This window comes from Salmo trutta, chromosome 24 (assembly GCF_901001165.1).
Source record: "Salmo trutta chromosome 24, fSalTru1.1, whole genome shotgun sequence".
Lineage (NCBI taxonomy): Eukaryota > Metazoa > Chordata > Actinopteri > Salmoniformes > Salmonidae > Salmo > Salmo trutta.
This window is the reverse complement of record NC_042980.1, coordinates 31,119,263-31,140,213: the sequence shown is the minus strand read 5'-3', so window position 1 is coordinate 31,140,213 and position 20,951 is coordinate 31,119,263. Positions and strand designations below refer to the sequence as shown.

The 20,951-nt window shown below is 42.4% G+C and overlaps 3 protein-coding genes across 6 annotated transcripts; 1 reads left to right on the top strand and 2 right to left on the bottom strand.

Annotated features, from left to right (window-relative positions):
- The first annotated feature begins 65 nt into the window (after window positions 1–65).
- pla1a (phospholipase A1 member A) lies at window positions 66–4,390 on the top strand. Its single transcript, XM_029711833.1, has 11 exons — window positions 66–374; window positions 583–796; window positions 968–1,145; window positions 1,237–1,345; window positions 1,804–1,905; window positions 2,075–2,167; window positions 2,405–2,560; window positions 2,997–3,086; window positions 3,267–3,375; window positions 3,571–3,726; window positions 3,823–4,390. Exons 1-11 carry the CDS (start codon window positions 305–307, stop codon window positions 3,911–3,913), a joined length of 1,368 nt encoding a protein of 455 aa, XP_029567693.1. The 5' UTR covers window positions 66–304; the 3' UTR covers window positions 3,914–4,390.
- A 198-nt stretch (window positions 4,391–4,588) lies between these two features.
- LOC115161095 (popeye domain cAMP effector 2) lies at window positions 4,589–16,341 on the bottom strand. 3 transcript variants are annotated; one of them, XM_029711836.1, is made up of 5 exons: window positions 15,586–16,341; window positions 14,691–15,177; window positions 13,432–13,540; window positions 12,871–13,327; window positions 4,589–5,465 (listed from the first exon to the last, which is right to left on the bottom strand). In XM_029711836.1, exons 1-5 carry the CDS (start codon window positions 15,587–15,589, stop codon window positions 5,371–5,373), a joined length of 1,152 nt encoding a protein of 383 aa, XP_029567696.1. In that variant the 5' UTR covers window positions 15,590–16,341; the 3' UTR covers window positions 4,589–5,370. The 3 variants fall into 3 exon arrangements, with proteins under 3 accessions (XP_029567696.1, XP_029567695.1, XP_029567694.1); XM_029711835.1 differs by having other exon boundaries at window positions 12,731–13,327; window positions 14,691–16,341; XM_029711834.1 differs by having other exon boundaries at window positions 14,691–16,341.
- A 304-nt stretch (window positions 16,342–16,645) lies between these two features.
- Window positions 16,646–18,498, bottom strand: cox17 (cytochrome c oxidase copper chaperone COX17). Of its 2 annotated transcripts, XR_003869172.1 has the most exons (5): window positions 18,408–18,498; window positions 17,773–17,893; window positions 17,551–17,660; window positions 17,432–17,472; window positions 16,646–16,866 (listed from the first exon to the last, which is right to left on the bottom strand). XR_003869172.1 is itself a non-coding variant. In XM_029711837.1 (4 exons), the coding sequence occupies exons 2-3, from the start codon at window positions 17,883–17,885 to the stop codon at window positions 17,576–17,578; spliced, it is 198 nt and encodes a 65-aa protein (XP_029567697.1). In that variant the 5' UTR covers window positions 17,886–17,893; window positions 18,408–18,498; the 3' UTR covers window positions 16,646–16,866; window positions 17,551–17,575. The 2 variants fall into 2 exon arrangements, 1 of the variants encoding a protein (XP_029567697.1); XM_029711837.1 differs by lacking the exon at window positions 17,432–17,472.
- Between the last annotated feature and the right edge of the window lie 2,453 nt (window positions 18,499–20,951).

Here is a 20,951-nt window from a genome sequence, read left to right as displayed (position 1 = left end):
TGTTACTGTGTAACTAACTATTTCAATGCCAGGCATTGTGAAATAACGTTGTGTTCAACTTCATTCTCTTAAGTAGATTCCTGCCCTTTTGTGGCCACTGTTGACCAGTAGAGGGTTGAATGACATTTCTAGAACCAAAGTGAGCTACAGGACTATAACATAGTTATTGCATAGCTACAAGGACTGCTGAGAGAGAAAAGAGAGTTTCCAAAGTTAAGGATCTGAGGCACAGTTCACCAACACATTTCACCAACTTAACTGGTAAAGCCAAGTTACCATTCTTGATACTCTTTCTTTCAAGACAATGGGCTGGAAACTGAAAACAGTGCAAACTATTCTCAGTATTGTAGCCTTCTACATTACATCTGCAGTAGGTAAGTACAACTCTCTATTGCAGAAGCTTCTACCTAATACATTTCTATTAAATGAATATACTAACCTTCCTCTAAGCATATTTATTATAGCATATGCCATGTCACTGTAGATGTAAAGAAGATGTTTTGTGTGCAAATGGTGCATCTGTCATTGTTGTTGGTGTTGTTCTCAAGGTTCTTTTTGGACATTTCTCCTCTGAACCTGCAGGGGAAGATGAGGAGCCCAGATCAGAATGTGCTGACTTCAACAGCACGACCTGGCTGGAGTACCGTCAGCAGGGCAGCAAGCTACAATTGCAGTACCTGCTCTTGACACGCAAGAATACAGACTGTGCCAGCCTCTTCAGTCAGGAGTCCCTCAGCAACAACACCTCCTACTTCAACTCCTCCCAACCCACCAAGATAATTGTCCATGGATACAGGTGAGGAGAAAGGGAGGGAGGTCAAAAACTTGGCAAGGTATATTCATACTCTACATATAAAACGTATAAGCTATCTCTCTCTCCCTCCCTCCCTCCCTCCCTCCCTCCCTCCCTCCCTCCCTCCCTCCCTCCCTCCCTCCCTCCACTTCCCCTTTCCTCCCTCCCTCCCAGGGCTCTGGGCAGTAAGCCGTCCTGGGTGAAGCAGCTGGCCCAGGCTCTGCTGCGGGTGCAGGATGCCAACGTGGTGGTGGTGGACTGGGTCTATGGGGCCTCACTCGCCTACAACATGGTGGTGGAGAACTACAAGGAGGTGGCCATCCAGATCTCTGTCCTCATCAACCAGCTCCAGGTTAGGGCCTCCTCATTTGTTTATGTTTACACTGACAGCAAATTAAGTTAAAAGTAATGAAAATAAAGGAGGTCTGATGTCTGTCCCACAGAACCATGGATGCAAACTGGAGTCATTTCACTTCATTGGGGTTAGTCTTGGGGCACATGTGTCTGGATTCGTGGGCACCCTGTTCAATGGCAAGATAGGAAGAATTACAGGTGAGCTCCATCTGTGTCTGACCCATTAACAGTTCCACGGGGCACCTTCTGTCTGCAGAACAAGGCTCAACAGGGCCAGACAGAGACTGGTCACCACAAAGCAGGGCAGTCACTCACAGACCCTCTCATCTCTGCCAATCTGACTGAATTAGGCTTTCAAAGAGAGAGACAGCTCCAGAAAACAACAACAGCTGACATTGAAAGGCAGTGAGCTGAATTTGTGAAAGAGGGAGACGTTACCCTTCTGAAGTCGCACAACGACACAATAATACATACGATTGTCTATCGCTGGTGTTTTTGTCTGAGTGGAGGCCTTCAGCGCTGTGATATGAAATTGTCTGAATGCTTTAGTGCAGTAGTTCACAGGCGCTCTGTGTGTGTGTATTTGTGTTTGTCATCCCTGTCGCTGATGCAGTACTCTATCTATCCCCCACTGACCTCTGTATCTCCTGCTGTAGGTCTGGACCCGGCTGGACCCATGTTTAAAAGAGCCGACACGTTTGACCGTCTTGACCCCTCAGATGCACTGTTTGTGGAGGCCATCCACACTGACTCCGACTGTGAGAGAATAGGCTACACACAAATAATCATTGTTATTGCAAAGAGATTTCTGCTATCTTTTCCTCTTAGGCCAACTCTATTTCAAAAGTCTCACTGTTCACTGGAATGACAACATGACAATGTCCTGGTATCAGCCAATCGACATCAATTATCATCCTTTTCTGTCAGATTTCGGCATCTCCATCCCTGTCGGCCATGCAGACTTCTTTCTGAACGGCGGGATGGACCAAGCAGGTTGCTCACGCTCCAGGTTTTCGTCAAGTAAGTACGTGTTTTTGCCGCCAAAATGTTTCATTGGCAAAGAGGCCTAACCTAAGTGTGTATGAATTTCAATATAAACTTCAGACATGTCTTTCAACTTAAACAACTGTTGATGTTTTTTGATTATTCACTAACTAAACAGTAAGCACTATGTTTCCTAGCCTATAGGCTATTTAGTGGTAAGCTTCTATCTACCTGAGAATCTTCGTTTGTGATCAGTTCTTGTCTACTTTCCAGTGTATCGCTATGTGATCTGTGACCACATGAGGGCGCTCCACGTCTACATAAGCGCACTGAACGGGACCTGCCCACTGACTGGCATCCCTTGTTCCAGCTATGAGGACTTCCTCAAGGGGCGCTGTTTAGGCTGCCCAGGCAGATGTCCACGAATAGGTAAGGACATCACCAACATTACACTATTTCCCCAGATATTATACCAACCTGCTGTCTGTGAGTACGTTGGTCATGCAAATGTAAATATTATAAATAGCCACCTTTTACATGTAGCCTAGAGTAGACTATGCACAAACGATTTTGATCACGTGAAACGTGTTTTCAATAGGATATTTTGGTAATATTCATACTTCCCAGCACACTTTCCATGTTCACTTTAGTCAGGTTTCACTCAATGAGAGATAGGGCAACTGTCTGACCTAGCTAGTGTCATGTCTGGTCTGGGCACACTGGTCTGGGCAGTGACAGACTTATACAGATAAACCAGTAAATGTACTCTGGAGGCCTTTCATCTGTCATAACTGTGATAGGAATGGCTACTTTACATCTTATTCTCTCTGTCTTTTGTATGTGCATGTGTCCTTGTGTGTTTCAGGGTTATTGGAGAACAGTGGTTTAACAGTCTTTCCTCTTCCTCAACTAAAGAAGCTTTTCCTCCTGACAACCTCTGCACCTCCCTTCTGTGGTGAGTAGCCAACATTTACCTCTATGTAAAAACACAGACTGGCTGTCCATCAGACGATTGTTGGATGCTCATTATGACACATCTCCACTACTTTGACCCCACAGTTGATAGGTTAAATACAGCAATATCTCATGTGATGATGATCAAGTTTTCATCCCGTCCCCTCCTCCCCTTCCCCAGCCCATCACATCCTGGTGCAGCTGGAGGTGTTCCTCCTGGACAAGAGTGCTGAGGTGCAGGTGATCCTGAGGACTGGGGGACATCCCGAAACAGAGCAGAGACTCAGGCTGTAGGTACAACCACTAACCCTCACTGTTAGAGACAGAAATGTATACACAGCATGATTCACAGCTGTTCACAGTATGATACGTAAACATGGATTATATTCTCAGTAACAGGCATGGTGTGTGTGTGTGTGTGTGTGTGTGTGTGTGTGTGTGTGTGTGTGTGTGTGTGTGTGTGTGTGTGTGTGTGTTTTTTTCAGACAGACAGACGGCACCATGTACAGGAGGGTGATAGCCCACCCAGGGCCACTGTGTGAGATAGACTCCATCCAGCTGAAGAACACTGGAGCGCACTTCTACAGGCAGGGAGACATCCACGTCGTGTCTGTCTGCATATCAGAATTCCCCTCTGTCGGGTATAAGTCCTTTCATCTATTTAACACACATACTACACCACACACAAGATTCCTGTGCATGCATATGACACTGTAACTCATTTGTTTCTCTTTCAGAGAAGTGGAGCCATTGTGTGTGAAGAAGATTGATGTAAGGCGAGGATCTCCATGGAACCATGATTTCGTACAGCTGTGTGAGAATTACTGATGTAGTAAACACACAGAGCCTATGAACCAGCATGTTTCATTCTCTCTGGCAACCTCCTAATAGTCTGAAACAGTGTCCTTTCCTCGTCTCCTTTCCTTCATCATCAATGATGTGGAATGCTTTGATAGGTCTAAGCAGTAAGGAGGAAGCCTATCCTTATAGTTATCATTGGGCATGAAGGAAAGGAAATTAGAAGAGTTTTACTGGGACTAGCTCATACAGAAACACACACATGCAGCTAATAGCTCCCGTTGCAAACAGCTACACACAAACTTTGCCATCCTATAACCCTAGTCATATGTTACTGACGGACCATCTACGGCCAAACAGATTCCAGAACAGTTCCAAACTACTTCTTTACATTTCTTCAGTATATTCTAACAGCATTAGTATTGATGTACATAATCATTCCGACACAGCTGAATGTTACTTTATTCAGAGCTTCTGTTGAAGCAAAACAATAAAAGGGTAACTCTGGAAGGTGTGAATTTTGTCTGTACTCAAGGGCTTAACTCTCTGAGTTCTGAGAAGCAGGGGTGAGCAACATATTCAGCAACAAATGTGCAACTGTGATAACTGATTTTGAGTGCCTCGTGATGATAAACCTGGAGACAATAGTATTTCTGACAGAGGATGAAGGAGAGAGGAGACAGACAAAAAAAATACAGGAATGCATTTTCACCAAGAGCTTTATCAAGAAACATTGGCCCCATGAAAATACATGTATATGTAGTCCCATTTTTCTTTACAAAAACAAACACTCCTGTTCTATGTTAATGACTAAATACATGTACAATGTGTGAGACATCTCACATTCACATAAACAAATGCCTGTTCAATTTGGAATCATGTTTTGGAAAATGTGAGTATGAAGATAAATCCCTTTCTAGCATGCTGTCTGTCAAACTTTATTCTCTCAGATTATGTCTGCACAAACAAACACGATTAACATGCCCCTAGCTAGCCAACCCAACCTCGGCTGTTAAAAAATGAAATACACATGATTGCTTTAATGTTGAATCATAATCCTATCTAACACAATATCCACATCAAAAGGCTTTCCATCCAGATGAATGGGAGACATGTGAGTGACATAATAAAAAGAGGTCTGTGACCTTAACTAATAAATTCAGTTTTATAACATAATTCTGTTCAGTGTCCAGGGTTTCACTCTTTCCTATATTGTCACGCACAGATGACACCAGAGGAAGCGAGGTAAGGTGAGAGAGTGGGATTTGGTGTTGGGTAGGTCTGATTCCACCCAGGGCAGTGATGGTTGTGTTCCAGGTCATCTTTTTGGCAGTCGCACTGCTCATCTCAGAAGAATGCTATATGTTAATGTGGTTCCTGAGATGTTAAACACTTTGCCAGGTGTTGTGACATCTGATAATCTGCATAGACTGACTGTAAAAATACTTCCTGGAACGTGTCCACTGTTTCCAATCCGGGTGAAACCATCACAGCATAGAGGTGTCCGTGGGGGCCAAGGGAGCTCTCCCTCTCTGGTATCGCATTGGTAGAGTCCCAGTGGTTTCCTCTCCTGTGGAATCAACTGAGAACACCTGTCATTGACAACTGGTCGGTCTATCATGAACTGTCAAGAAACACAAGCTGAACTGTTACTATGGCAACAAACCAAATGGCAGGCAGTTCATATTCACCTTGTCCAAGAATAGAGTGTTTAATCTTCACCTAAATGCTATGTACACGCCTTACAGCTCAAATACAGTATAGTGTCGGGATGCAAGATGATCTCACAACGAAAGCTCCCATTGGTCGAATTACATTGGCATAGTCCTCACATTCCTGACACCCGAACTGGTTAACAGTGAGAGATGAGGGATATATTGACCTGTGATGTGACACTTACCTGGTTTCCATCCAACCATTTAATGCAAATTAATTACTTGACGCATGAAAAAAGTCACAACCGGGCTGATGGAAATAGGAAATGCCGATACAATTTTATAAATGTCGACAGAATTTGTTCGTTCAACATGGTGGGATCTTTTTGCGTAAGTAAAATTAATTATGCGAGAAATGGCTACAGATGAAATCAGTTATGAATTTCACAGCCAACTGGGCACAGACGTCAGTTCAAAGTCTAGTTTTGATTTACATTTGGTTGAGTTGTCAACTAACGTGAATTCAACATGAAATCAACAAAAAATATCACCATGTCATTGGATTAAGATTAAAAGTTGGGTGAAAAAAAAAATGAAATGACCTCATGTTGATGACTTTTTGCAAATCCAATCAGTTTTCGACATTGATTTCATCTTTTTTTTTTTAAATGACGTGGAAACAATGTTGATTCAAGCATTTTTTGCCCAGTGGGAGGGTGGTTAAAGTGCACGGTGATGAGCTTGATGCTCCTTTCCAATAAATATCGAGGGTCTTATTCTGGTGACATAATGATCATGCTTGGCTGCCATTTGACAAAAAAAAAATTATATCGCTATTATCCATAATAATCTCATCATGTAAGTAGCCTGCCAGCACTTTATCTGCTAGCTGCTGGATAGAGCACACGTGTCAAGACCAGAGTGGGCATATTTGCTATATAACAACAGTTTTTGTGACAAAACCATCAGCAGAGATAAAAATACAAATGGAAACCCATTTAACTTGCATTTTTTTTATTTAATACGCCTTTTATCCACAATAAGTTTTTTGATGGAAACATCTCTGGTGGGAGAATCCTTTATGCAGATTTTAGAATATTCGCATGAAAATCTGTCGCCAATTGGATGGAAACCTAGCTAATGGTAGTGGAGTGATGGGCTGTTCTCTAAGCGTGTCTGGTCTCTGCTTTCACATGATCCATATCCCTCTCCCCTCTTTCATACCTCACCCCTGTCGACCCTCACCCCTCTGCTTGCCGTAGCCACTGGCTAACCGACCATAGACTGTACATGAAGGTCAGCAGCTATTACAATGACAGCAGAGCCAGAGCCCTCCACCCGCTATCCAACCCCCCCCCCCTCCGCCCGAAACACGATCTGACCTGCGATTGGGTCAGGGAGGATTTTGGGATCACTAGGGAGGGGGCAGTGGGTAGGCACGTGGATTAAGTGCATGGCACTGGATCTCTGGCTGCCAGGATATCCCAAAAGTTTCCAGCAGGCTCTAATCCTTGTCAGACAAAAACACACAGCTGACTGCCAGCATCCCACCCCCACCCTGCTGTCTCCCCTTCCTGTTCCAAACTACAAACCTCCAACATACATACAGATGGTACCCCATCTGTCTGAACCAACATAAGCTATCAGGGTCACTGTGAGGTAAACGGCTTTGTAAACGGTTTCATAAACTGTAGCACAAAAGTATCTTTCATTTGGCCTGAATCCAGGCGGAAAAGGGCAGTCTAACCTAGGTAAACGAACACAATCCAAACACACACATACTCTCCACCCATCCTCAGCAGGACGTTAGCTACTAAGAGGGCAGGCCACACACTGAGAGAGGAGTGAGGGAGAAGCTGCAATATACACACCCCTATGTATTTATTTGGACAGTAAAGCTCAAACTTTTAATTTGGCTCTATATTCCAGCATTTTGGATTTGAGATCAAATGTTTTCTACTGTGTGTTCGGAAAGTATTCAGACCCCTTGACTTTTTCCACATTTTGTAACGTTACAGCCTTATTCTAAAATTAATTACATAGTTTTTTCCCCTTATCAATCTTCACACAATACCCCATTATGACGACAAAAAAAAAAGATTGTTTGAATTTTTTTTGCAAATGTATTAAAACCTGTTGGGGCTAGGGGGCAGTATTTGCACGGCCGGATAAAAAAAGTACCCGATTTAATCTGGTTACTACTCCTGCCCAGTAACTAGAATATGCATATAATTAGTAGATTTGGATAGAAAACACTCTAAAGTTTCTAAAACTGTTTGAATGGTGTCTGTGAGTATAACAGAACTCATATGGCAGGCCAAAACCTGAGAAGATTCCATGCAGGAAGTGGAAATCTGATTTGTGGAATCACCTTCAACACTTTGCCTATGAAACACACCATGAGTTAGGATTCATTTAGCACTTCCTAAGGCTTCCACTAGATGTCAACAGTCTTTACAAAGTGGTTTGAGTCTTCTCCGGTAGAAACCGACCGAAAGAGAGGCTTGGAAAGTTGGTCATAGGGGGAGGGCCATTACTACTATGACGCGGGCGCCCATGGGTACCCCTTCGTTACGAAATGTTTAGTAAGACAATGCAATCGTCCGCCTTGAATATTATTGAAGCTCTGATTGAAAAAGGCCCTAAAGATTTATGTTATACAACGTTTGACATGTTTGACCGAACGTAAATATATATTTTTTGCACATTCGTGACGACAAGTCCAGCGCGCCTCGTACATTATGAGTAGCCTTCGGAACGCGCTAACAAGAAGGAGCTATTGGGACATAAATTATTAACTTTTTCGAACAAAACTACATTTGTTGTGGACCTGGGATTCCTGGAAGTGCCTTCTGGTGAAGATAATCAAAGGTAAGGGAATATTCACAATAGTATATTTGATTTTAGATGGTTCCAAGATGGTGCTAACCTGCATCGCTAGCCTATTTTTCTGAGCATAGCACCTCGTTTATTGCAAAGTGTGATTTCCCAGTAAAGTTATTTTTAAATCTGGCAATGCGGTTGCATTCACGAGATGTTAATCTATAATTCTTTGAATGACAATATTACATTTTAACAATGTTTTCGAATAGCAATTTTGTAAATTGTAGCGCTGATTCACCGGAAGCATTTGAGGGAAAATATTTTCTGAACGTCACGCGCCGATGTAAAATGCTGTTTTTATATATAAATATGAACTTTATCGAACAAAAAATGCATGTATTGTGTAACATGATGTCCTAGGAGTGTCATCTGATGAAGATTGTCAAAGGTTAGTGCTGCATTTAGCTGTGTTTTGGGTATTTGTGATTCATGCTAGTTGCTTTGAAAATGGCAGTGTGATTATTTTGGGCTGGGTACTCTCCTAACATAATCTAATGTTTTGCTTTTGCTGTAAAGCCTTTTTGAAATCGGACAACGTGGTTCGATATAGCATTTATGAGGTATTTGTATTTCACGCGACGCGATTCCACTGGCTGTTGACTAGGGTGGGACGCAAGCGTCCCAGGTTCTCAGACAGGTTAATAATAACTGAAAAAATACATTTACATAAGTATTCAGACCCTTTACGCAGTACTTTGTTGAAACACCTTTGGCAGCAACTACCACCTCGAGTCTTCTTGGGTATGATGCTACAAGCTTTGCACACCTGTATTTGGAGAGTTTCTCACATTCTTCTCTGCAGATCCTCTCAAGCTCTGTCAGGTTTGATGGGGAGCGTCGCTGCACAGCTATTTTCAGGTCTCTCCAAAGATGTTTGATCGGGTTCAACTCGGGGCTCTGGCAGGGCCACTCAAGGACATTCAGAGACTTGTCCGAAGTCCACTCCTGCGTTGTCTTCGTTGTGTGCTTAGGGTCGTTGTCCTATTGGAAGGTGAGCCTTCACCACAGTCTGAGGTCCTGAGAGCTCTGGAGAAGTTTATCATTAAGGATCTCTCTGTACTTTGCTCAGTTCATCTTTCCCTCGATCCTGAACAGCGTCCCAGTCCTTGCCGGTGAAAAACATCCCCACAGCATGATGCTGCCACCACTATGCTACACCATAGGGATGGTGCCAGGTTTCCTCCAGACGTAACGCTTGGCATTCAAGCCAAAAATAGTTCAATCTTGGTTTCATCAGACCAGTGGGTTTTCGGAGGACGCGATGCTCCAGATACTCAACTAGTCTAAAGAAGGCCAGTTTTATTGCTTCTTTAAATCAGAACAACTGTTTTCAGCTGTGCTGACATATTTGCAAAAGGGTTTTCTAATGATCAATTAGCCTTTTAAAATGATAAACTTGGATTAGCTAACACAACGTGCCATTGGAACACAGGAGTGATGGTTGCTGACAATAGGCCTCTGTACGCCTATGTAGACATTCCATTGAAAATCAGCCATTTCCAGCTACAATAGTCATTTACAACTTTAACAATGTCTACACTGTATTTCTGATCAATTTTATGTTATTTTAAATGGACAAAAAATGTGCTTTTCTTTCAAAAACAAGGACATTTCTAAGTGACCCCAAACTTTTGAACGGTAGTGTACGTAAATAAGGTATTTCTGTTTTTTAATCTTTTATACATTTGCAGACATTTCTAAAAACCTGTTTTCACTTTGTCATTATGGGGTATTGTGTGTAGATTGATGAGGAAAAACAATAATTTTATACATTTTATAATAAGCCTGTAACGTAATAAAATGTGGAAAAAGTCAATTGGTATGAATAGTTTCAGAATGCATTGTATGAGGCGACAGTACAGAATGTCACCATTTATTGGAGGGTATTTTCATATGTATCTGTTTACCGTTTAGAAATTACAGCACTTTATGAATATTGTCCCCCCCTTTGAAGGTGTCATAAGTATTTGGACAAATTCACTTATAGTGTATTACATTTAGTCGAAAGTTTGGTATTTGGTCCATATTCTGAGCACACAATGACTACATCAATCTTGTGTCTCTACAAACTTGGATGCATTTGCAGTTTGTTTTGGTTGTGTTCGGATTATGTTGTGCCCAATAGCAATAAATGGTAATAATGTATTTTGTCACTTTTATTGAAGCAAAACATGCTAACCTCTCACGGTTACCAATAACAGGGTCAGTTAGCATTTTGGGGGATTATATAGATTGTTTTCAGCCATCTACACACAATACCCCATAATAACAAAGTGAAAACAGGTTTTTAGAAATGTTTGAAGAAAATGAAATACAGAAATATCTTATTTACGTACGTATGCACACCCCTTTGCTATCATGCTCCAAATTGAGCTCAGGTGGATCAAATTTCCTTTGATCATCCTTGAGATGTCGCTACAACTTGATTGGAGTCCACCTGTGGCCAATTCAATTGTTTGGACTAGATTTAGAAAGAAACACACCTGTCTATATAAGGTCCCACAGTTGATAGTGCATGTCAGAACAGAAACTATACCATGAAGTACAATGTCTGTACCGCTCCGAGATAGAATTGTGATGAGGCATAAATCTGGGGAAGAATATAAAACAATTTCTAGAGTCCTGAAAGGTTCCAAGAGCCCAGTGGTCTCCTTCATTGAGAAATGTAAAAAAAAATATGGAACTATCCAGACTCTGGTTTGAGTTGGCCGTACGACCAAACTGAGCATCTGGGCAAGAAGTACCTTGGTCCTTGGCTGAGATGGGAGAACCTGCCAGAAGGACAACAGTCTCTACAGTAATCTGGGCTATATAGGAGTGGACAGACGGAAGCCGGACAAGGACCCCAAGTTTACAGCCCAAGCAATGCTGGAATGGCTTCAGAACAAGAATGTGAAAGTCCTTGAGTGGCCCAGCCAAAGCCCAGACTTAAATCCCATTGAAAATCTATGGAAAGACTAAGATTGCTGTTCACCGCCACTCCCCAACTATCTTAAGAGCTTGAGAAAATCTGCAAGGAAGAATGGGAGAAAATCTCAAAATCAAGATGTGCAAAGCTGATAGACACCCAAGACAACTCAAAGCTGTAATCGCCGCCAAAGGTGCTTCTACAAAGTATTGACTCAGGGGTGTGAATGCGTATGTAAATAAGATATTTCTGTCATTAATTTTCAATATATTTGTAAACATTTCTTAAAACATGTTTTCACTTTGTCATTATGGGGCATTGTGTATAGATGGGTAAGGGGGAAAAAAATCGAACCCATTTTGAATTCAGGCTGTAACAAAATGTAGAACAAATCAAGGGGTATGAATACTTTCTGAATGCACTGTTTGCCACTAACTTTCTCACGATTAATGTATTATTATCCGTAATCATGGTAGCATCCACATTAATGTAGAGGTGTTCAGAAACATATTATATTCTTATTTACACTAAAAGTGACTCAAATGACAACATTATTTACCATTCATTTCTATTGGGCACAACATAATCCAAAAACACAACCAAAACAAATTGCAAATGCAGCCAACAAGTTTGTAGGGTCATGAGCTAGATGTAGTCATTGAGTGCTAGGAATATGGGACCAAATTTAATACACTATAAGTGGATTTGTCCAAATACGTATGACACCTTCGAATGGGGGGACTAGATACATAAAGTGCTTTCATTTCTAAACGGTAAAACAGATATGTATGAAAATAGCCTCAAATAAAAGGTGACATTCTGTACTGTCACCTCATAAAACATTTGATCTCAAATCCAAAATGCTGGAGTATAGAGCCAAATTAAAAGTTTGCGCTTCACTGTCCAAATAAATACGTAGGGGAGTGTACATGTAAAGAATTAGAACAGCTAACGTTTTGGGGGTGGAGAGTTTGAGGCTTCAGATCTACATTGAGATGGAGTGAAGGTAAACTTTAGAAACAAGAGACAGAGGCCTTTGGGGTTGGTTGGGTGGGTACCCAAGAGGCGAGGTGTCCCAGATCTGCCAACTCTTTGATCAATCCAATGTTCTTCCTCTCAGGCTCATTAACTTTTACCAAAAAATGTATCGATTTTACTAACTCACTCTCTAAACTTTAATATAATTTTAGAAGGCAAAAGAGCAAGCAGTGCATAGCCTCTGTATAAGAGAGATTGAATATGTAAGATAACAAACAGAAAATCATTGCAAAGTTGAAATGAGGTTCTTTACCACATGGCATGGCCAGTTCAAAGCTGGATTAGTGAGTGTGGACACAGCAAGCAAAACACACACGCAACCCCTGCCCAGCCCACCCTCTCACTGCACACAGGTGTACTTACATGTATTTTAAGTAGTGGCCCAGTGTGTTAGCTCCAGCAACCTGCCATCTACCTCAAATAATCCCTCTCACTCCCATAATCCATTAAGGACCCGGTCATATCCGCAAAGTCTTCCAGGACCAGGCTGGTAGAGTCCTCACCAGATGGCATTTCCATGTCTGAGGGCTGGGATGGTTGGCAGGGGGTTGGCCGAGATGGGGTGGGGGTCTTCTCTCGGCTCTGCAGCCGGGGGGTCGGGGGTGTTGGAGGCACTGACCTCTGGTAGGCTGGAACCGGGTCCACATCCACCACTGCTGCTTCCTGCTGCTCCACTGGGGCTACCTGGTCCCTGGCACTCCCACTACCGCTACAGACCTCACCCTCGCTGCCCAGGGAGGAGGGGGCCAGGACGTGGTAGAGGCTGGGCAAGCGGATGTCGAGGCGTACGCCGCTCTTTGCGAAGAGCTTGTCGTTGAGTGAGTAAAGCTTGTCGGCGATGTCGCTGCCCAGCATGATGGAGAAGAGGCGGGCAATGTAGCGCTCCTTGGACAGAAGCATGTAAAGGCGACACCGGCGCCATGAGATGTAGCGGCAGTCCGTCTCCGCTGTCAGGGTCACCTGAGGTTCAGGGTGATAGATGGTCAGGGAAGAGAGTGAAGGGAAAGGCTGAATGTTCATAAATCAATGAATGACTGGATGAATGGCGAGCATTTGTCCAGTACCTGAAAGTTCCCCTCTTCGTTGGGTCGGAGAGACTCCCACTCAGGAGAGTCCAGGAACTTGTGGGGGAAGATGTAATGGAGGAACTGTCCATCCAGAGACACACGGATCCTACCAAGGAGAGCAGGAAAGGACAAGGTTAGTAGGAGAGAAGGAGAAGGGAGAAAGCATGGATAGGTGATGATGAGAGGGAGGGAGAAGATACACATCACTAGACTTGATCCAAAACCTTGAAGCAAGTTAACGTGAATATCTCTGTCCTTAACCTCAAAATTCAAGGGAAGTGATCCAAGAGAGAAAAACATCTATTATTGGTTTACAAGTCACAGACATTCCCTCGGTGCTCTTTCAGGTATGACTTCATGTTTATGGCATTCGTTTGAAGTCAGTGAAACCTGGAATTGCTAGTCATAAAAATGGCATAAACAGACGTCATCTTATAACACCAAATGTTATTTGCGAACGATAGTTAGCTAATCCGGTGTACGAACATTTAATTTTAGAGGTCGTATAGGAGTTAGTTTACTGTGTTGGTACACAACCTCAGGAGAGCACCAAATATAAAGCTATCACAACAACTTAGCAGCAGCCACCAGACCTGGATCAAATACATCATATAGTTTAAATTACTTGAACAGCGCTTCGTTTAATTTGCCTGGTACCAATGGAATAGTCCCAAATGAGCTAAATCAGGTACACCTCAAATACTTGAAAGTAAAGTATTTGACCCAGCTCTGGCATCCTGCCACTAAGGGGAGCAAGTACACCATAGTCAGTGACACAAATACTCTGTACTTTACAACGTCTGGGGCTCGGATAATATAACCACACCTTCCCAAACCCAACTTACACACACTAAATTCAATCTTAGCCAACAAGCAACAGAGTCACTCCTTAGGACACATGACCTCTTGAAAGTGTTCCATGTTTAATTATATCGTTGGTAAGTAATATCCCTCTCTCAGGTTTCCATGAGCCCTAGTTTGGGTCATTGTCGTTGTTTGACAGACAGATGAAGAGATAAAGCACTAGGCGGGGAATAGAACACTAACCTCACTCAGAACATTAACTAGGATCACTCACAACAACATGACAATTGCAATCTGACATCAGCAATTTAACTAAACTACAATTTACTGATACTCCAGCAACTTAACTAAAACAAGACTCCCGTCTTTTCCAATATCTACAGCAGCATACTACCAAGAATGAACACTGGAATTGGGACTTACACTGGAATGTACACCTTTCCCTCACTCACCTCCCAGACAGCAGAAAGGAGAGCTGGTCGATGGGCGTCTTGCCCTCCACCGCATACGTCTCCTCTACCCCTAGTGCTAGCACTTTGTTCTCACAGGCACCCACAATGTCTTTGAACACCTGTACGGGAACGTCCAGAGGCTGGTAGACGGCTGAGTAGAGTGCCAACAGCTCCTCGCTGGCCAGGCCATCCTGTTGCAGCCTGTATACGAGGTGGCAGATCTGGAGCACACAGGCCACCAGCAGCAGCAGGTTCCAGGTGAACACGTCCACCCCACACATGGTCATCCAGCCCCACAGGGCCAGGCAGGTGAAGGCAATCGTCAGGAAACCAAATATGAACAGGCAACCATAGTTGCCGCTGCCTCCCATGTACCCAAGGAACAAGACGGTGTTGCCCAGGTGGTAGAAGGCCCCCTCAGTGTTGTTGGTCCAGCCATCGCATGGTGGATGGCCGTAGAGAACCACCTCCAACAGGGTGGAGTTGTCTGCACACATGGTAAAGGAGGCTGTTATTCCAAACCAAACATCTAGTTGTTCAATAAGTAAAAAAAAAAACTGTTATATTCCAAAGTTTACAAAAGATACCAGAGGTCAAAGCTGGTAGAAAAAGGTTGTCCTCCACTGAAGCTTGAAGTTTTTGTTGTTTTATCAGTGAGACTAAACAATTGTCACTGGAGTTGGTCTATTTCTCAAAAGTTCAGTCAAAATTGAGAAAACATTAAAAAAAAATTGTTCCCTTTTCCCTTACATACAGCTGGAGTACACAATGTGTCTTTATTCGGTTATTACACCATAAACACAATTGGAATGGATTTCTCACATTGTGCGTCTCTCCCTCCCTCTCGTCCCTTCAATGATTTGTCTGTCTATAGATTTTCTTTATTTCTCCTCACCCATTTGTTTGCTCTGGAGCGCTCACAGTTGGCAGCAGAGAGAGAGAGAGGAGAGAGACCCCTAGAAGGATAACCATGTTAGGAATTGAAACCCAAGGAGTAGAGCCACAGACAGAAAGCAGACCCGCTACTTAACATAACACTGCTGGAGAGGGAGGAGTGAGAAGTGACAGAGTTTAGTCACGTGTGCAGAGCAGCAGATGTAATTGCAGGGTACAGTGAACATTTTATGCTCCGGGCTCTACTGGGTGCATATAGAGCAGCTCTAGTCATGCGTCCAGGTATGTCACACCAAGAAGAACTCTCCCTTCTGCCAGACCTAAACAACGTTTTCACCAGAATCACTATTTACCCATAAACCTCACTGGGCCAGAGACGGGCTCTGTTGGGTGCATATTTAGAGATTCTGAAATAGGTAGAATAACAGAGTAGATCAGGTTTACATAATGAACCCCCTTCCCCCATAGTTGACATACCATGCCCCACAAGTCAGAGGACTAGTCCAAGTGTCACTGGAATAGGGGTCGGGGTGAAGTGAGTGGCTTTGATCATACCCCTTGGGATATCGCGACACAAAAAGTTGTCAGACTAGAACGTGCCTTCACACCACATAAGATGTGTCCATTTGCTCTGACCTCTGCTGTTAAAAAAAATACATTAAAAGGTAAAGAATTTCACAGAGTGGACTTTCCCTTTCTTTAAATATATGCCTTTTGGAATCCAGCACCCAAATACTTTCTACCACAAACATTTGAGCACACCAATTCCTTTTAAGAATTCAGATGTGCCAAGTGTTGGCTGGAGCAGAAGTTATTATAAGCCAAAGTGCATACCAGAGCAGTTGTCACCAGTCAGCCTTGAACAGTAAGGAGAACATCAAAGGACCGTCATACCAGGACGTTTTTGCAGGGTGACAGGGAGTATAGCCGGGCCTTTTCTCATGTATAGTTATGTCTATGGTTCAGCATAAAATTAGGATAGTATTGCATCCTTAACACTTTGTACCTATACAATTCATTCAATTGCATTTCATCCTGCCATATAAAATCAAGTACTCGAGTCAAATTGCATAGGATATTTATGTCACTCAAATCAGCAGAACAACATTCACATAATTCTGAAACTCAGAGCATTAAAAAACACGGCACTCCATCATGACCATCTGTGCAGCGATCACATCTTCCTTTCATGTTGAGGTATAAATAAAAAGACGATGAATATCCCAGGTCCCTTCAACACAGCCAGCAACACAGCCAGCAACAACACAGCCAGCCAGCAACACTGCAAGAGGAGAACAGTAGTGTCAACCTTAACAGAAATAAACTAGGAAAGGTCATGAATACTGATCAGAACAGAGAAAAACAATGGTGATATACACAAGCCTGTCCCCATTCCTGATGCAAGCATCATTTATTTAATTTACATTTAAGTCATTAAGCAGACGCTAAGAGCGTGATACAGTAGTGAGTGCATACATTCACACTTTTTCCCCCTTCCATATTGGCCCCTGTGGGAATCGAACCCACAACCCTGGCATTGCAAGCACCATGCTCCACCTACTGATCTTCACGGGACCTCCTAGAAGTCAATCCCAGAGAAACAAGTCCTGCACCAAAAGTTATTTGCTGCCATCCATAAATAATAAAACACAACAGCAGTTCACATCAGCAGTTTGATCAACTTTAGCAGAAAAGACATCAAAAGGTAACATGACCCTACAGAGGACAGTGAAAAACATGCAGAAGACAGGTCTGCAGTCGTTGAGTCACTGCAAGCTGAACTGCAGCATACAAGTAAAACCACTGGAGGATCCATGATAAACCAGACAAGCAAATTCAATACATACCTCTCTAGTGCCACACCCACTCCTATTGCATTGAGCTGCATCTAGGACATAATGTTCTTTTCACAACACAAGCATGGCAAAATTAATATGAGAGTTCTGCTCCAGGGCATGACACTTACCAATGACTCATTATATAAAGTTATATTAAATCTTGAATCCAAGCGCCCTCATACAATCCTTATGTGCCTCGATGAGATCTGTGCAACTTTCTTCGCCCTTCTCAATGATGCTGAAACATAGGAAATGGTCATCAGCAATTGCATAGTCCAAAATCAAAAAGTTCACGAAAAACGTTCACTTTACAAGAATGCAATTCAAGTTCAAAGACATTGTAAACATACCACGCATCCCTAACTTTCTTCGTCTCTGGGCACGCACAACAGGGCTTCAGTGGTTTCTTCTCCGTGCCCTCAACTGCAACCGCCTCGACGCTGGCAGCAGATATGGTGGACATTTTTCTGGCTGTAACAAAGTGAAAATGGAGAACAATGAGCGGGGCAACAATGTAGCGAGTCAGCGTTGCACAAGGGGATACTGATACATGCGTTTAATATATTCAGGAATGTTAATTTTAGTTGCTCCCAATTTGATGGCAACATTGTAGCTAGCTATAACTCAATACTAACACTTTCCTATAGTAGCTGTCAGTTTGTGTTAGATTAACTAGCTAACTATTATATTACGTTGAAGTTAAAGTTCCAAAATCATAGCCAACTAAGTTAGCTTTTTGCTAGGAAACCCCAAACCATCCAACCTGTGAAAGAATGGGCTCTGGCTTATAAAACAACACACGTCAGTGATGCTAGCTATAGCCCACCAGCTAACTACTGTTAGCTAGATGTTGGAAAAATATCACTCGTACTGAAAACTCTTAGTGTTCTCCCACAACGTTTATTAACGAACAGCGCGCAATGAAACATTCACGAGAGAAACTATTTAACAACACACTAGTGGAAATAACACTTATGTAACATACTTAACTAGCTGGTAAGCCTTCTTGCACAGCGACTCCGATTCACGTATGTCCTACTCTGTCCTTCCTTATACAACGTGGTTGAACCAGGCATGTCTTTAAATGGTTGCGCTAAGTTTCTGGGACATGTAGTTTTAATTTCCGAGCTGCAACAAATTCAATTGACAAGTGTAGGCCATTCTACACTTACCATGTATAAATATCCCAAATGGAATTCCATGGAATTGGCGTGTATTATGTGGTGTTGACGTTCTCATGCACAACTATTGTGGAATGGTTTAGACTTAATTTTCCAATGAGGAAATGTAATCTAATTTAGGCCTACATGCTTTACCTGGATCGCGTTCAGCAGGACGCAACATTTTGTTAAATTCAGATATAAATATGCTATGTACAACAAACATGCCACTATTCTATGACATGTAGAGTAAGGAATCACGTCCATTGCATGTATATCTACAACGTTCCAAAACATTTTCGTACTGAACACGGCTCTGGCATATGTGTGTGAGTGGCTGTGTTGGAAAGCATCAAAACTGTATAGAGCAGCACAGTGGAGGTGTCGTAATACCCATAAAACCTAGCGGTCAAACAGGGAAATGGTTCCAATCCTTTTTACACCATTCATTTTTTCCATAGGCGATTTTAGAAGTACTTAAAATAAGGTCTGTGTTTTGTGTAGGCTTACCCTGTTTGAAAATGATACTTAGCACTGAAGTAGACATCATGCAAGACTACAAATCCCTGCAAGCTCCTGCACGTCATCTCTAGCTGAAACCTTTGCTAAAAATGTATTGTGTCAATTTAAAACTGGCATAAGACAGTTAACAGAATTGTAAATTAAAAGACATTTTGCCAATTTATCAATTATTACATTTAGCTAACATTAGATAGTTAATCCAGAGATTCTAACGTTTGCGTCGCTTCAGCAGTCTCGTCCAGATCACCATGGTATTTGGAGTTCTTTATGATAGCCACATTAGCAGCTAAATAGCATATTTATTGGGGGGGTAAATACAGCCGAATATATTGATAAAAGTCACCTCGTTCTACAGAGATTTTGCACAGTTATCAAAACGTCATGGCAGGGTAAGCCTACACGAAACACAGCCCTTATTTGAAGTGTTTCTAAAATCCCCTTTGTGGAAAATGTAAGGTGGAAAAAAGATTCAAACCATTTCCCTGTTTGACTGCTAGGTATTATGACTATTATGAACTGGGTGGTTCGAGCCCTGAATCCTGATTGGCTGACAGACGTGTTATATCAGACGGGTATGACAAATAATATGAGACAAATAATATGATCTACAAATAAAAATGAGTAGTTATTTATGGTGCAAGGTGATTTGTAGATCAGTCAGTTGGCAGTTGCATTCACTATCGGCTGCAACGTCGAACAAGCCGTGTGTGTGTGTGTGTGTGTGTGTGTGTGTGTGTGTGTGTGTGTGTGTGTGTGTGTGTGTGTGTACACCTTACTGGTAGCCAACGCTGCAGCCATGATTACACACGTAGATGCCTCTGCAAAGGCCTTCAAGGACAAGGTGTTCACTGAAGAAATAGTGTAAAACGAGGCATGGACAGAACAATGATTTCAGTGGATTTATCAAGGGTTGTTGTCATGTCCTATCATATGCAGTATTTCACAGGTGAATCATCTGAAAGATTACCTGTCCTACAGAAAGATTCCCAAGGACCTGAGGCTTCGCATCACTACTACATGGAAGGAAATGGTTTGACGAGAAGGACACGCTATTTGGTGTCCAAGTCTTTGAAAGAGGTAAAGGTGTACAGTATGTCTATAAAGTACCAGTCAAAAGTTTGGACACACCGACTCATTCAAGGGTTTTTCTTTATTTGTACTATTTTCTACATTGTAGAATAATAGCGAAGACATCAAAACTATGAAATAACACATATGTAATCATGTAGTAACCAAAAAAGTGTTAATCATATCAAAATATATTTGAGATTCTTCAAATAGCCACCCTTTGCCTTGATGACAGCTTTGCACACTCTTGGCATTCTCTCAATCAGTTTCACCTGGAATGCTTTCCCAACAATCTTGAAGGGCCGGCTGGTAGCCTAGTGGTTAGATTATTGGACTTGTAACCGAAAGGTTGCAAGATCGAATCCCTGAACTGACAAGGTAAAAATCTGTCATTCTTCCCCTGAACAAGGCAGTTAACCCACTGTTCCTAGGCTGTCATTGAAACTAAGAATTTGTTCATAACTGACTTGCCTAGTTACATTTTTTTAAACATTTTTTGTCATTTAGCAGACGCTCTTATCCAGAGCGACTTACAGTAGTGAATGTATACATTTCATACATTTTTTCCCCGTAGTTAAATGAAGGTAAAATAAAACATTTTAAAATGAGTTCCCGCATTGGCTGCTTTTCCTTCACTCTAAGGTCCAACTCATCCCAAACCATCTCAATTGGGTTGAGGTCTGGTGATTGTGGAAGCCAGGTCATCTGATGCAGCACTCCATCACTCTCCTTCTTGGTCAAATAGCCCTTACACAGCCTGGAGGTGTGTTGGGTCATTG

Coding starts and splice junctions, on each gene's coding strand:
- pla1a (XM_029711833.1), top strand. CDS start 305: ATGGGCTGGAAACTGAAAACAGTGCAAACTATTCTCAGTATTGTAGCC. Junction 2,168..2,404: donor ACGCTCCAGGTTTTCGTCAA/GTAAGTACGTGT, acceptor TCTACTTTCCAG/TGTATCGCTATGTGATCTGT. Junction 3,376..3,570: donor ACAGAGCAGAGACTCAGGCT/GTAGGTACAACC, acceptor TGTTTTTTTCAG/ACAGACAGACGGCACCATGT.
- LOC115161095 (XM_029711834.1), bottom strand. CDS start 15,187: ATGTGTGCAGACAACTCCACCCTGTTGGAGGTGGTTCTCTACGGCCAT. Junction 13,541..14,690: donor TCCTTTCTGCTGTCTGGGAG/GTGAGTGAGGGA, acceptor TCTCCTTGGTAG/GATCCGTGTGTCTCTGGATG. Junction 13,328..13,431: donor ACGAAGAGGGGAACTTTCAG/GTACTGGACAAA, acceptor CCTGAACCTCAG/GTGACCCTGACAGCGGAGAC.
- cox17 (XM_029711837.1), bottom strand. CDS start 17,885: ATGTCCACCATATCTGCTGCCAGCGTCGAGGCGGTTGCAGTTGAGGGC. Junction 17,661..17,772: donor AAGAAAGTTAGGGATGCGTG/GTATGTTTACAA, acceptor CCTATGTTTCAG/CATCATTGAGAAGGGCGAAG.